This window comes from Garra rufa, chromosome 9 (genome assembly GCF_049309525.1).
Source record: "Garra rufa chromosome 9, GarRuf1.0, whole genome shotgun sequence".
NCBI classification, from domain to species: Eukaryota; Metazoa; Chordata; class Actinopteri; order Cypriniformes; family Cyprinidae; genus Garra; species Garra rufa.
This window is the reverse complement of record NC_133369.1, coordinates 23,815,375-23,828,936: the sequence shown is the minus strand read 5'-3', so window position 1 is coordinate 23,828,936 and position 13,562 is coordinate 23,815,375. Positions and strand designations below refer to the sequence as shown.

The window sequence follows — 13,562 nt, the reverse complement described above, 5'->3', positions numbered from 1 at the left end:
ATGTTGCTCATCCTGATGTCTAGTTATCCGAAGAAGAGATGTCAAAACGCCAGCCTATTCTGGATACTGGAAGGGGAGCACCAGCTCATTTGCATTTAAAGACAAATACACAAAAACAGCTTGATTTTGTGCCCACCCAAAAATGTGCATTTTCAATTATCTGTAGGGTAATTTGAGCTGAAACCTCATAGACACATTCTGGAGACACTGGAGAATTACAGCCAAACCAAAATTTATTCAGACACTAGAGATGTGCGATATATCGTCTGCGATAATATCATAATTGTTGTTTTAACAATGTTCAATTTGATATTGAGTATTTTGCAAAAATCATTCAAAACACCTCAAAGTACAGTGCAGGCATTGTGTGTCTAGACTAGTGCGCGTAAGAGTGCGTTCTTTCAATACGTGATTTAGTCTATTAAAATTTAAGACGTGGGCAGAAAATGTATAGATTTATTTGATGTCAAATAGTTAATCAATTTCACACAAAGAGTGCTGTTTTTTTCTCTAAAAATGACCATGATTACAAATGTGATATTGGTTTTTTACAAGAAGTTACTTAAAGGAGTAGTTCACTTTCAGAACACAAATTTACAGATAATGTACTCACCCCCTTGTCATCCAAGATGTTCATGTCTTTCTTTCTTCAGTCGTAAGGAAATTATGTTTTTTGAGTAAAACATTTCAGGATTTCTTTACATATAATGGACTTCTATGGTGCTCCTGAGTTTGAACTTCCAAAATGCAGCTTCAAAGGGCTCTAAACGTCACAGCCGAGGAAAAAAGGGTCTTATCTAGTAAAACGATTATTTTCTAAAACAAATTACAATTTATATAGTTTTTAACCTCAAATGCTCGTCTTGTCTAGCTCAGCAAGACGAGCATTTGAGATTACAAAGTATATACATTGTAAATGTTTTTAGAAAATAACCAATCATTTTGCTATAAGACCCTTCTTCCTCGAGCTCTTTGAAGCATTTTGGAAGTTCAAACTCGGGGGCACCATAGAAGTCCATTATATGAAGAGAAATCCTGAAATGTTTTCCTCAAAAAAAAAAAAAAAAAAAAAAAAATTTTACGACTGAAGAAAGAAAGACATGAACATCTTGGATGCCAAGGGGTGAGTACATTATCTGTAAAAAAAAAAAATTCTGAAAGTGAGATACTCCTTTAAGAGACTTATGTTTTAGACACCATATTGCCTGTTTTTGCTCTGTTTCGTCAACAAAAACTATTCCAAACCACAGCCACAGCACTGTTTTGCATCTCTGAGCAACATGACTGTCATTCTTTCCTGAATGAAATGAATCAACTGTTTAATGATTGGGTTCAATTGCAATGACTCACTTATTAATGGTGACTTGCAGCCTCCTACTGTTGGTTAATTCCACATTTAAGTATCTTTAAATTTTTTAAATAATTTAAAATATCACTATTCAACATTTTATGTTTAATATATCAGTACATTATTTATGCATTTGCAACTGCAGGTTAAATGAATTCATTTCACTGCATTAAACAATGTGTAAATACATCTAAATGCCACTTCAGATGCATTTCCTGTGTTATTCTGCATTGCAAAAACAAATTTTGTTGAAACTGATTTCATCTAGTTGGTAAGAGACCAAATGTCGTCTTATTCTAATTCACTGATTAAATGTAAAAATTTTGGACTTAAGCACACTTTTGCAAAAATATGGCTTTTTAATGGTTAAAATGCATATACAAGGTAAAAATCTATTCAAACTTATTGGAAAAGATTCATTACTATCAGTGTGAACTGGCCATCACACACAATATGAAGAACATCACAAAATTTAAGAGTCCGCTGTCCATGGTAGTTCCTTAAGATACCAGCACAATAACACACTAAAATACTGTCGAATTATTGTTATCGATAAAATTCCAGAAAACATTGAGATATTATTTTTTGTCAATATCGCACACCCCTATCAGACACCTTCAATATTTCTCACATTATCAGAGAATATCAGTTCATTCACTATAGTTTAGAAAATAGTAATACAATATGACAAGAACTCAGAGTTAAGCTGTGTCAGAACAAATTCATCTTGATAATGTCAAATTTATTTAATAGAAAGGAATGTAATGGATTTACGATAAACCAGAACTTCAGACAACTGTTAGTATACAGTATTTACACAACTATCAATGCTTTGTTGACCAATTACCAAGCAATGCTTCATTTTGTTCAGTCTGTAGTGTAAAAAGGTCACATTAGCAATGAAAGAAAAACACTTAAGCAAAATATGGTCTGAATAATTTCTGGTCCCAAATTTTTATTTAATTACATTTGCAAGGGCAAGAAATTCTCATCACATAATTCTACAAAACAACATACAATTTAAACTACATCTACATTTAAGACAAACTACGTGTAAAAAATGTTGCTTCTAAGTCACTCAGATGGTCACTTCCTGTTGGCAGTTTGTGCTCAGAATGACACACCTGACTGCCACCTGACTGAACGTGTTTCTCATTATCTTCAAAGACTTTTTGATCTAAAAGCTTTTTATTAAAAACAGTTTTTAGTCGAATATACGGTTATAACATCGTACGTAATTTCTCGACAAAACTGAAATATAAAACATATATTATAATAGCGGTAGTGTAGGAAAAGCAGCCTAGAATTGCTCAGCATGGTCACTATAAGAACTTTACATTGCATAAAGTTAGTTGAGAAAAAACCTGAGTTTGTAGACTTCCAATACTTACATTCGTGGTATTTAATATGTTAGTGACTTTACTATTGCTCTACGATTAGAAAAATAATCACATAGAAAGATTAGGTGTGTCCAATTGTTTGACTGCTAATGTACGTTAGTACAGTGTGATGAATGCTGGCTAATTCTCACATTTACAAAACCAAAAACGGAAAACAGCTAAAAAGAAAGCAGACCGCATCCTGCTTTAACAAGAAGAGTTCAGTACTTTCATTCTGACTCAGATTTCAACCAGTTTCCCCCTGACCCTGGTTTACTAAGTTTGTGCGTTTACAAGCAACACATGTTCTTAGTTATAAGAGTTAGAGGATCACATTCTTGTGAAGGTGATAGTTGTGCGTCCGATGCTGTGTGTGTGAAGTTAGGTCAAGACTGTGACTCTGTAATTGACACACTCTTATCTTTTAATTGAAAATGTTGATTCTATTGGTTTGCTTTAAACACAGCTGAGAAAAAATACCTCTCCGGTAATTAATCTGAGGGGCAGAAAATAAACACATTTCACGGATCAATGTTTACATTTCACTCCCTGCCACACACGCGTTTCACTTAGCGGAAAGCACACATACACACACCACAATATGATTGTCAGTTACTCTAAAGTCAAACAGCTAAACAAGCCAAACGCCAACCCTCATAGCTTTAAACTACCACCATTTCAAAATGTTCATTTGGCCAATTACAGGCACAAAATTCATCTATAAAACAAAAACAAACTCACTTTAAAGGAAGCAATCATAAGTATACACTCACCCCTCAAGACGCACATCCGGTAAAGTTCTGTTGAGAGCAATCATCTCACTGGCCATCAGGTTAAACTGGTTTATCTTAAACATTTCCTTCATCCTCTCCTGTTGGTCTTTAGCGATGACCACTGGCTTTCCCATCTCCCCTGGGCCATCATGAGGCCTTTGAACCACAGCTGGAACACAAACACACACAGAGTCAAGATTGTTCCCTTGGATTTTGATTGAGTAAGTATGGGCGTTTCTCCAACTATGGCTACTTTGGGCCCTGTGGACTTTTAGAAAATAAACTCATCTTGTACTCACTAGTTTATTTAAGCTGTCCAAAACTGGTTATACACACATCACAGGAGAATTCAGTTATTTTGGGCATTTTTAATGAAAACCCACAACACCACAGTAGCATTTCCACCACATCCGAAACTTCGGATTCTGTGATGGGATTGACAGTGCTGCAAATTGCATTTTGAACATTTTTAGAATAATATGCTTGATTCATTTGCACAGTTTACATTAGGAGTTAGGCGATATAACGGTAGACACAATTAACTAATAGAAATTTGTCAACCGATAGAGATTTTGGAGTATTGTTTCTATCGCGGTTATATGCTCATGACGTTGCTGTGCTACGAGGTTGAAAACGTAGCGTTTTTACACGTTTTTAAGATTTGCAGTTTATAAACAAGTAATTTTAAAGCAGCAGTGAAAAAGAGCTTATTTCGCCATTTGCACATGAAGACAGTACTTATAGAGTGCGGAAGTATTGAACTACGACAGCGGTTTAGTGCAACATTTAAAAAAAATATATGAGATTAGTCGTACGATTTTGAGAACAAAGTCATATTTTACAAGAAAAAGTCAAAATATTACAAGAAGTCATAATATTACGAGAATAAAAGTCAAAATATTGCAAGAATAAAGTCAAAATATTACGAGAATAAAGTCAAAATATTTTGAGAAGAGTCATAATATTACGAGAATAAAGTCAAAATATTACAAGAATTAAGTCTAAATATTACGAGAATAAAGTCAAAATATTTCGAGAACAAAGTCAAAATATTTTGGAGAATAAAGTCAAAATAACAAGAATAAAGCCAAAATATTTTTAGAATGAAGTCAAAATTTACGAGAATAAAATAGTCATAATATTACAAGAATAAAGTAAAAATATTACGAGAATAAAGTCAAAATATTTCGAGAATAGCCATAATATTACTAGAATAAAGTCAAAATATTACAAGAATAAAGTCTAAATATTTCAAGAATAAAATAGTCATAATATTACAAGAATAAAGTCAAAATATTACGAGAATAAAGTCTAAATATTTCGAGAATAAAATAGTCATAATATTACAAGAATATAGTCAAAATATTATGAGAATAAAGTCTAAATATTTCGAGAATAAAGTTAAAATATTTTGGAAATAACGTCAAAATATTTTGAAAATAAAGTCAAAATATTTTGAGAATAAAGTCAAAATAACAAGAATAAAGCCAAAATATTTTTAGAATGAAGTCAAAATTTACGAGAATAAAATAGTCATAATATTACAAGAATAAAGTCAAAATATTACGAGAATAAAGTCAAAATATTTCGAGAATAAAGTTAAAATATTTTGGAAATAACGTCAAAATATTTTGAAAATAAAGTCAAAATATTTTGAGAATAAAGTCAAAATAACAAGAATAAAGCCAAAATATTTTTAGAATGAAGTCAAAATTTACGAGAATAAAATAGTCATAATATTACAAGAATAAAGTCAAAATATTACGAGAATAAAGTCAAAATATTTCGAGAATAGCCATAATATTACTAGAATAAAGTCAAAATATTACAAGAATAAAGTCAAAATATTTCAAGAATAAAATAGTCATAATATTACAAGAATAAAGTCAAAATATTACGAGAATAAAGTCTAAATATTTCGAGAATAAAATAGTCATAATATTACAAGAATATAGTCAAAATATTATGAGAATAAAGTCTAAATATTTCGAGAATAAAGTTAAAATATTCTGGAAATAACGTCAAAATATTTTGAAAATAAAGTCAAAATATTTTGAGAATAAAGTCAAAATAACAAGAATAAAGCCAAAATATTTTTAAAATGAAGTCGAAATTTACGAGAATAAAGTCAAAATATTTCGAGAACAAAGTCAAAATATTTTGTAGAATAAAGTCAAAATAACAAGAATAAAGCCAAAATATTTTTAGAATGAAGTCAAAATTTACGAGAATAAAATAGTCATAATATTACAAGAATAAAGTCAAAATATTACGAGAATAAAGTCAAAATATGTCGAGAATAGCCATAATATTACTAGAATAAAGTCTAAATATTACAAGAATAAAGTCTAAATATTTCGAGAATAAAATAGTCATAATATTACAAGAATAAAGTCAAAATATTATGAGAATAAAGTCTAAATATTTCGAGAATAAAGTTAAAATATTTTGGAAATAACGTCAAAATATTTTGAAAATAAAGTCAAAATATTTTGAGAATAAAGTCAAAATAACAAGAATAAAGCCAAAATATTTTTAAAATGAAGTCGAAATTTACGAGAATAAAGTCAAAATATTGTGACAATAAAGTCGCAATTATGAAAATAAAGTCAAAATTACGAGACTAAAGTCTAAATGTTTCGAGAATGAAGTCAAAATATTTAGAGAATAAAGTCAAAATTACGAGAATTAATTTATAGCAATTACAAGATTAAAGTTCTAATATTTTGAGAGTCTTTTGCGCATACAAATGGCCCAGATTGGGAGCACCGGGAGATATTCCAAAGTCTCAGCTTTCAAAACCTTTTATAGCGAAATACAGACAACATTTCTATTACAATAATGTGCTTTTCACGCTTTTTAATGTGGCGGGACAGATCGCTGTATTCTAGGGGTGTAACGATATTAAAAACCGAACCGAAATATCGCGATACACCAACCACGATACGTATCGCGAAACTCTCGTGGCGTACCGCGGTACTCTCACGCCCCCTGCTGCCCATTGTTGGGGTTGACGTCACTTGTCTCTAACTAATTTAACCAATTTAAACACATCTTTATTTTATCACATTTGATTAAATTGTATTAGTAATGATGAGCTTTTGTTCTAAATTTTGTTCTAAATATTATATTCTAAAGTTAGTATTTTCCAAGTGCATGTCATGTCATGTGACTTAAGTGAGCGATCACACTCGGATACTACTCAGGGCTCGACATTAACGCTTGTCCAGGACAAGTGGATTTTGTGAAAGGGCAAGTGAAAGGGGATTTTACTTGCCCGACCGGACAAGTAACCTGATTAAAGCATCAATTACAAACAATAACTAGCGCAACAACGAAACTTTGGTGAGCATAATTCTGATTTTATTACTTCAGATAACTGAAAACGGACAGTATCAAGCTCGTGCAGGCTATCTGACTCACAGAAAATCAACACTAATAGGCTCAAAAGCATACACAAAGAAACAAGCATGAGCAAACATAGTTCAATAAACTAGTAGTTAATATTAACTGACTTACATTTTAGACACATCATTAACCATTTTTGCAAACGAAAATAGTTCTAAGCAACAGCAGAACCTCCGTGAATCTCCGAGCAACACAGCGGTATTTCAGTACTGAATGATTTAGCATTTTTTTAGGTCAGTGAACGAACTGGTTGAATCCATCTATGGTTGAATCCGTGACTCGCTCATTAAGACAGTGACTACTGCCACCTATTGGTGGTTCGATTTTATATTTAAAGGTATTGCATTTTTCCAATATTTTTGATTTATGTTTAAAAAAAAGTATAACATTAATCTTATTACATTATTTATGTATTTGCAATTTTACTGTGTAAATGCATTTTTTGGAACCTCTTATCTTCATTAAACAGTCTAAGTAAATACAGTTAAATGTCAATTTCATTGCAGGCCCGGTTTTTCCTGTGCAATGGAAAGATGGAGTTTGTTGATACTGATTTAATTTGTGCAACCATACAGAGTCTAATTATTCTAATTTGATGTATTGATAAAATTTAAGAATTTGATGTGAATGATGACACATACAGTTAGTAAGGTTAGGAAAATAAAGTTAAAAAGTGTCCTAAAAATCAATTTAAGGCAAATATCACAAATATTCAGATTAAAGTAAGACCTTATAGAGTAGTGATGAGACTATTGCTTCAGAATGGATTCATTTACAGCAAAAAAGGCATTTTTTTACCCCGGATAAGTACATTTTTAACTCGGACAAGTGAATGTCTAAATGTCTAACTTACTCAGGTATCCTGAATGTACTAAAATGGGTTGGCAAAGTTAATAAAGAAAAAGTTTAGTTGTTCTTGTTATTAAGTGAATCTATTGTTCTCTTACGAGAGGTCTCTCGTACTGCGTAAGAAGTATCTTACGCTAGGGGAAAATCCTTTTCTGCGAGATATTGAAGCCAAAAATTATCCTTAATTTTGAAATAATGTAAAGCGCGTTGCAGCAGCATACAGACATAGGCGAAACAGCTTGCGCGCCTATTGGCTGCTCTGCGGCAACTGCAGCAGCCTATTAGAGCGAGGCCTGACGCGACGCCAGATCCAATGGGGGCATTTCGCGCCCTTTGCGTCGCTTCCCGCCCTTTTCGTAGCTTCCCGCCTAAAAGGGCGTGGTCTAGACCTATAAATATCGCTCATAGGCAGCTATTATCTGATTTTTCATCCTTCAAGCGAAGCACACGCATCGCTGGAGCCGGATAAGAAGCCGCCGTTTGACTGCAAGCATCTCAGCGGGACGAGCCACTGAAGCTGCTGGCCACGCCGCCTTCCGTGCCTTCCTGCTGCGCTTTCCGGCGCCTATATCCTTTATAATCTACAGTGTGTGTCGCCGCTGCGATACACACTGTTTCTCTAAAAAGAGCAAAGCGTCTTTTTAAAGATGCCTTCATATGGCTCGTGCAGATGCCAATGGTGACTCTGAGGACTTGCCTTGCCTTCTTCACTGAGACTGCTCCCCCACCCGCCGCGGTGTAGCGCCGTAAAAAGCGCCGTGCCCAGCGGGCCCCGGACACTTCCCCCAGCCGACAAAGCTCGCCGGTTCGCCCGCCTGCTTCATCGACCTCGTCAGCCTCTGTTCCGGACGTAAAGCGGCCGCTGTCTGCCACCGCTTCCATCGACGCCGCTGACGAGGGGGGCCATGAAGGAGGAAGAGGATTTCCGTTTCCCGCCAAAGCGGGAACGCGCATGCTGCTCAGAAGAGGCGATAGCAGCCCACTTATGTCTGCCCTCCGCTGGACGGCGTGCTAAGTCGGCCCTCCCCTCTAAAGCTTGCCGTCAGACGTCAAACCTGCTTCGCCGCGCTTTCGCCGCCGCCTAGCCGCGTCAGCGCTGCGTAACATGGTCTCTCACCGTTGCTGAGAGGCACCCGTGGTTAACGCTTTCTGACGTTTTTCTCGTCTGGCCGCCGCCCCGCCAGACGCGGCCCGCGGCCCAGGATTGAGTTGAAACCTGAGCCTCCGAAATCGTCCTAGCACAACTGGGAAAACGACGGTGTACGAGTCCCGCTGTTGCCGGACCCCCACCAAAGTTATTCGCTCGTCCAGTTCCAGGAAATGTGACTGTTCCAGTGTTTTCTGCAGCCAACAAACCGGCTCCGTCGCCCGTTTGCCTGCACACAAAAGTCGTTCCCACGGCTACACAGATAAACCCCCAATAAAGTGTATTGTCTGGTGTCCCGGCCACGGCCGATGGTGTTTCATGTGTCGTAAGAATGCCCACTAACCAGTGCTCATCTCTAACGTTACACACAAGCACAGCGCACATAAAATCGACACAGATCGATTGCGCTTCACAACCGGCCACGGCCGATGGTGTTTCACGTGTAAGAATGCCCACTAGCAGTGCTCATCTCTACACACAAGCACAGCGCACATAAAATCGACTCAGATCGATTGCGCTTCACAACCGGCCACGGCCGATGGTGTTCACGTGTAAGAATGCCCACTAGCAGTGCTCATCTCTACACACAAGCACAGCGCACATAAAATCGACTCAGATCGATTGCGCTTCACACGTGGTAAATATGCCCGCTTCACAGTGGCCACAGACACCACATTATGCACGTCAAACGGTTTATGTGAAAACGAAACCAAAAGTGCATTCGCTCTACGCAGGCGAACGTTGTTTGGAGTGTGTTAAATGTGCCCGCTGCCCCACAGCCACATCCACACACAGACATAATAGTTCCCGCTATCAGCGTGCCCCATGCCTCAAATATCACGAGCACGTTTTGCATGAAATCAGCGTGCATTCGCTCCATGCAAGCGAACGATGTTTGGAGTGTGTTAAATGTGACTGTTCCAGTGTTTGCTGCAGCCAACAAGCCGGTTCTGTCGCCCGCTTGCCTGCACACAAAGGTTGTTTTCACGGCTACCCAGATAAATCCCCAATAGAGTGTATTTTCTGGAGTCCCGGCCACGGCCGATGGTGTTTCACGTGTAGACAAAATGCCCACTCCTCCAGTGCCCATTTCTACACACAAGCACAACCTGTCAGAAAACTTCCTTCCTGGGCACAGAATTGGACTCGCTGTCAATGATAGCGCGGCTGTCACCACAGCGCGCAGCAGACATTCAGCGCACAGCGGGCTCGTTCCGCTGCGGCGCGTCTGTCCCGCTCAAAAAATTTCAGAAAATGCTGGGTCTCATGGCCTTAGCGTCATCAGTTCTGCAGCCCGGTCGGCTTCGTATCACGGTCAATCAGTAATGTGTCACAGCCCTGAATCCGTGGAGAGCAATCGACTGGTACCAGTTAGGTGTAAGCCTGGGGACTTCCTCGAGAATAAAAGTGGTGTCTACGGACGCGTCCAACTCGGGATGGGGGGCTCTGCTCGAGGGCAGACCGTCTTTTGGCCAGTGGTCAGAACGGGAAAAGCTCCTGCATATCAACTGCCTCGAAATGTTGGCAGTACAGAACGCGCTGATGCGCTTCTGTCCCCAAATAAAAGGAAACCATGTATTAGTCCGCTCGGACAACATGTCAGTGGTTTCCTATATAAATCGCCAGGGCGGTCTCAGGTCCAAAAACCTATACAGACTTGCAGAACGCCTCCTGGTATGGGCTCAGCGCAACCTGCGCTCGCTGAAAGAAGCGCATGTGCCGGGGCTTCTAAACATAGGGCCAGACAGACTGTCCAGGAACAATGTTCCAGCAGGCGAATGGTCTCTACACCCACAGACAGTTAACTACTGTGGAAGAAATTCGGCAGAGCGGAAGTAGACCTGTTTGCGTCTCCGAACAACGCTCACTGTCTGGAATTTTACTCAAAAAGCAGAGACGCGCTGGCCCACGAATGGCCCCGCCGTCATCTCTATGCTTTTCCCCCCGTCTCTCTCCTGCCTCAGGTGATAGAGAGGGTCAGGGAAAAAGGATGTTCAATACTGCTGATAACGCCGTTTTGGGAAAACCAGCCCTGGTTCCCAGCGCTGATGCACCTGACGAGCACTGTCCCGTGGCCGATACCAGTGAGGAGAGTCCTTCTCTCTCAGGCCAGCGGCTCGATTTGGCATCCTCACCCAGAGCTGTGGTCCCTTCATGTCTGGGCCACCAGCGAATATATGATGAACTCCCTAAAGGAGTATTAAACACGATCACGCAGGCTAGAGCCCCGTCTACGAGACGGCTCTATTCCTCAAAATGGTCAGTGTTTTCGGGCTGGTGCGCAGCTCGCGGCTCGTCACCCACTAACTGTGGTGTGATGGAGGTGCTTTCCTTTCTACAAGAGCTGCTGGACAAGGGCAGAACCCCGTCCACGCTCAAAGTCTATGTGGCGGCTATAACGGCGTTTTTGAGCGCAACGTTAGGTCAGTCAATAGGAAGGAACGATTTAGTTATTCGCTTCCTGAGGGGAGCTAGAAGACTAAATCCCCCCAGACCTCCCACAGTCCCCGTATGGGACCTTTCTGTGGTACTAGAGGCCATGAAAGGTGGACCATTCGAGCCTCTGCAGACGATTGATTTGAAATACCTGTCTCTTAAGACCGTGTTTCTGCTGGCTCTCGCTTCAGTGAAGCGCATAGGGGATTTGCACGCACTCTCTGTGAGCGCGACGTGCATGGAATTTGGACCTAATGACTCTAAAGTCATACTCAAACACAAACATGGTTACGTTCCAAAATCACTCAACACACCGTTTAGGGCACAGGTCATCGCGCTGTCAGCCCTACCGGTCAATGATGAGGAAACGGACGCGAGCCTCCTATGCCCAGTCAGGGCATTACGAGCTTACGTGTCTCGCTCGTCTGCTTTTAGACAGACAGAGCAGCTTTTTGTTTCGTTTTACGGGCGTCCCAAGGGACTGGCCGCGTCGAAACAGAGCTTATCCAGATGGATAGTTGATGCTATTGCGTTGGCATATGCTTCCAAGGGCATGCAGTGCCCGCTAGGTGTCAGAGCACATTCCACGAGGGGCGTGGCCTCATCGTGGGTGTGGTCGAGTGGGATTGCCTTGCAAGATATTTGTACGGCGGCGGGCTGGGCCTCTCCGTCTACATTTATAAGGTTTTACAACCTGGAGGTTCCCGCCTTACAGGCCAGATTGCTGTCAGTCTAGATGTTCAGTGTTGTCTGACCTGATGTTATCAGCTCGGAATGCTGCGTCTACTGAGCACAGCTCTAGGGTCGACAGTGAAAGTGATAGCACAAGATGTGTCTGGGCAAACTGTGTGAAGACCCTTATTCTTACGTCAGCTCAGGCCGTAACCCCGCCCTGTATGTACGTTTACTTAGCGTCTGAGTGACGCTGCACTATGTGGAAGAGTGCGGCGTTGCCCCTCCCTCTTCCCCGGACTCCCTGTGAGTTCTATAGGTGATTATGAACTGTATGAACCCCGGGCTTTCGCCCTTGGGTCTTTGGTGTCAGATCTCAGCATGCACGGCGTTTTACACTGGGTCCCCTAGCGTAAGATACTTCTTACGCAGTACGAGAGACCTCTCGTAAGAGAACGTACTCGGTTACTAACGTAACCTCGGTTCTCGCTAGAGAGGGAACGAGTACTGCGTATCTTGCCGTGCATGCGCACGCTCTGGTTGCTTTGATGATGAAAAACCAGATAATAGCTGCCTATGAGCGATATTTATAGGTCTAGACCACGCCCTTTTAGGCGGGAAGCTACGAAAAGGGCGCGAAGCGACGCAAAGGGCGCGAAATGCCCCCATTGGATCTGGCGTCGCGTCAGGCCTCGCTCTAATAGGCTGCTGCAGTTGCCGCAGAGCAGCCAATAGGCGCGCAAGCTGTTTCGCCTATGTCTGTATGCTGCTGCAACGCGCTTTACATTATTTCAAAATTAAGGATAATTTTTGGCTTCAATATCTCGCAGAAAAGGATTTTCCCCTAGCGTAAGACACTTCTTACGCAGTACTCGTTCCCTCTCTAGAGAGAACCGAGGTTACGTTAGTAACCGAGTACGTTCCTTAGCATTGCTGTTAAGATGACATCGACCCTAACCCCACAGCAAACAGAAACCGAACCGAACCGAACCGTGGCTCCAAAACCGTGAACCGAACCGAATCGTGCCTTTGGTGTATCGTTACACCCCTACTGTATTCACCTCAGTTTAAGCGGCATGTGAACCAGTCATCTTTCCAATTACAATCAGACATTCATTTCATTAAATTAGGCTATAATGTTTAATCATTCCTTCTGATGTTCCTTCATGTTTATATTGGGCTATAAACTTGAAATAAAGAGAAAAACACATTTATAATAAATGATGCATGATAAAACTGAAAGCTGAGCTTTGAAAACTGAGCTGTGTTATATTAAAAGCAACAAAGCACAAAATTATTGTGATTACTGGGTGATTGGCACGCCACAAATAATGAACGAAAGATATTAAATATTATTTTCAATAATTTACTGCATTTTACCATGAATAAAACAGCTTGTGAATAGTCACATACACTACCAGTCAAAGGTTCGGACACACGTTCCCATTAAAGACAATGGGGAAGTGTGTCCAAAACTTTGACTGGTAGTGTATATACCTGCGAAAAGACAACAATATAACTTATGTTAACAAGTTATAGTCCACTTCAAC

The 13,562-nt window shown here is 39.8% G+C and overlaps 1 protein-coding gene across 1 annotated transcript in view; it reads right to left on the bottom strand.

The window, feature by feature from the left end:
• The window catches only part of galnt1 (UDP-N-acetyl-alpha-D-galactosamine:polypeptide N-acetylgalactosaminyltransferase 1), a 101,816-nt gene that overhangs the window by 53,727 nt on the left and 34,527 nt on the right, over nucleotides 1-13,562 (bottom strand). The window contains exon 3 of the mRNA XM_073846622.1: nucleotides 3,501-3,669. Within this exon, the coding sequence (XP_073702723.1) occupies nucleotides 3,501-3,669 (169 nt within the window). The remainder of the gene's footprint in view (nucleotides 1-3,500; nucleotides 3,670-13,562) is intronic.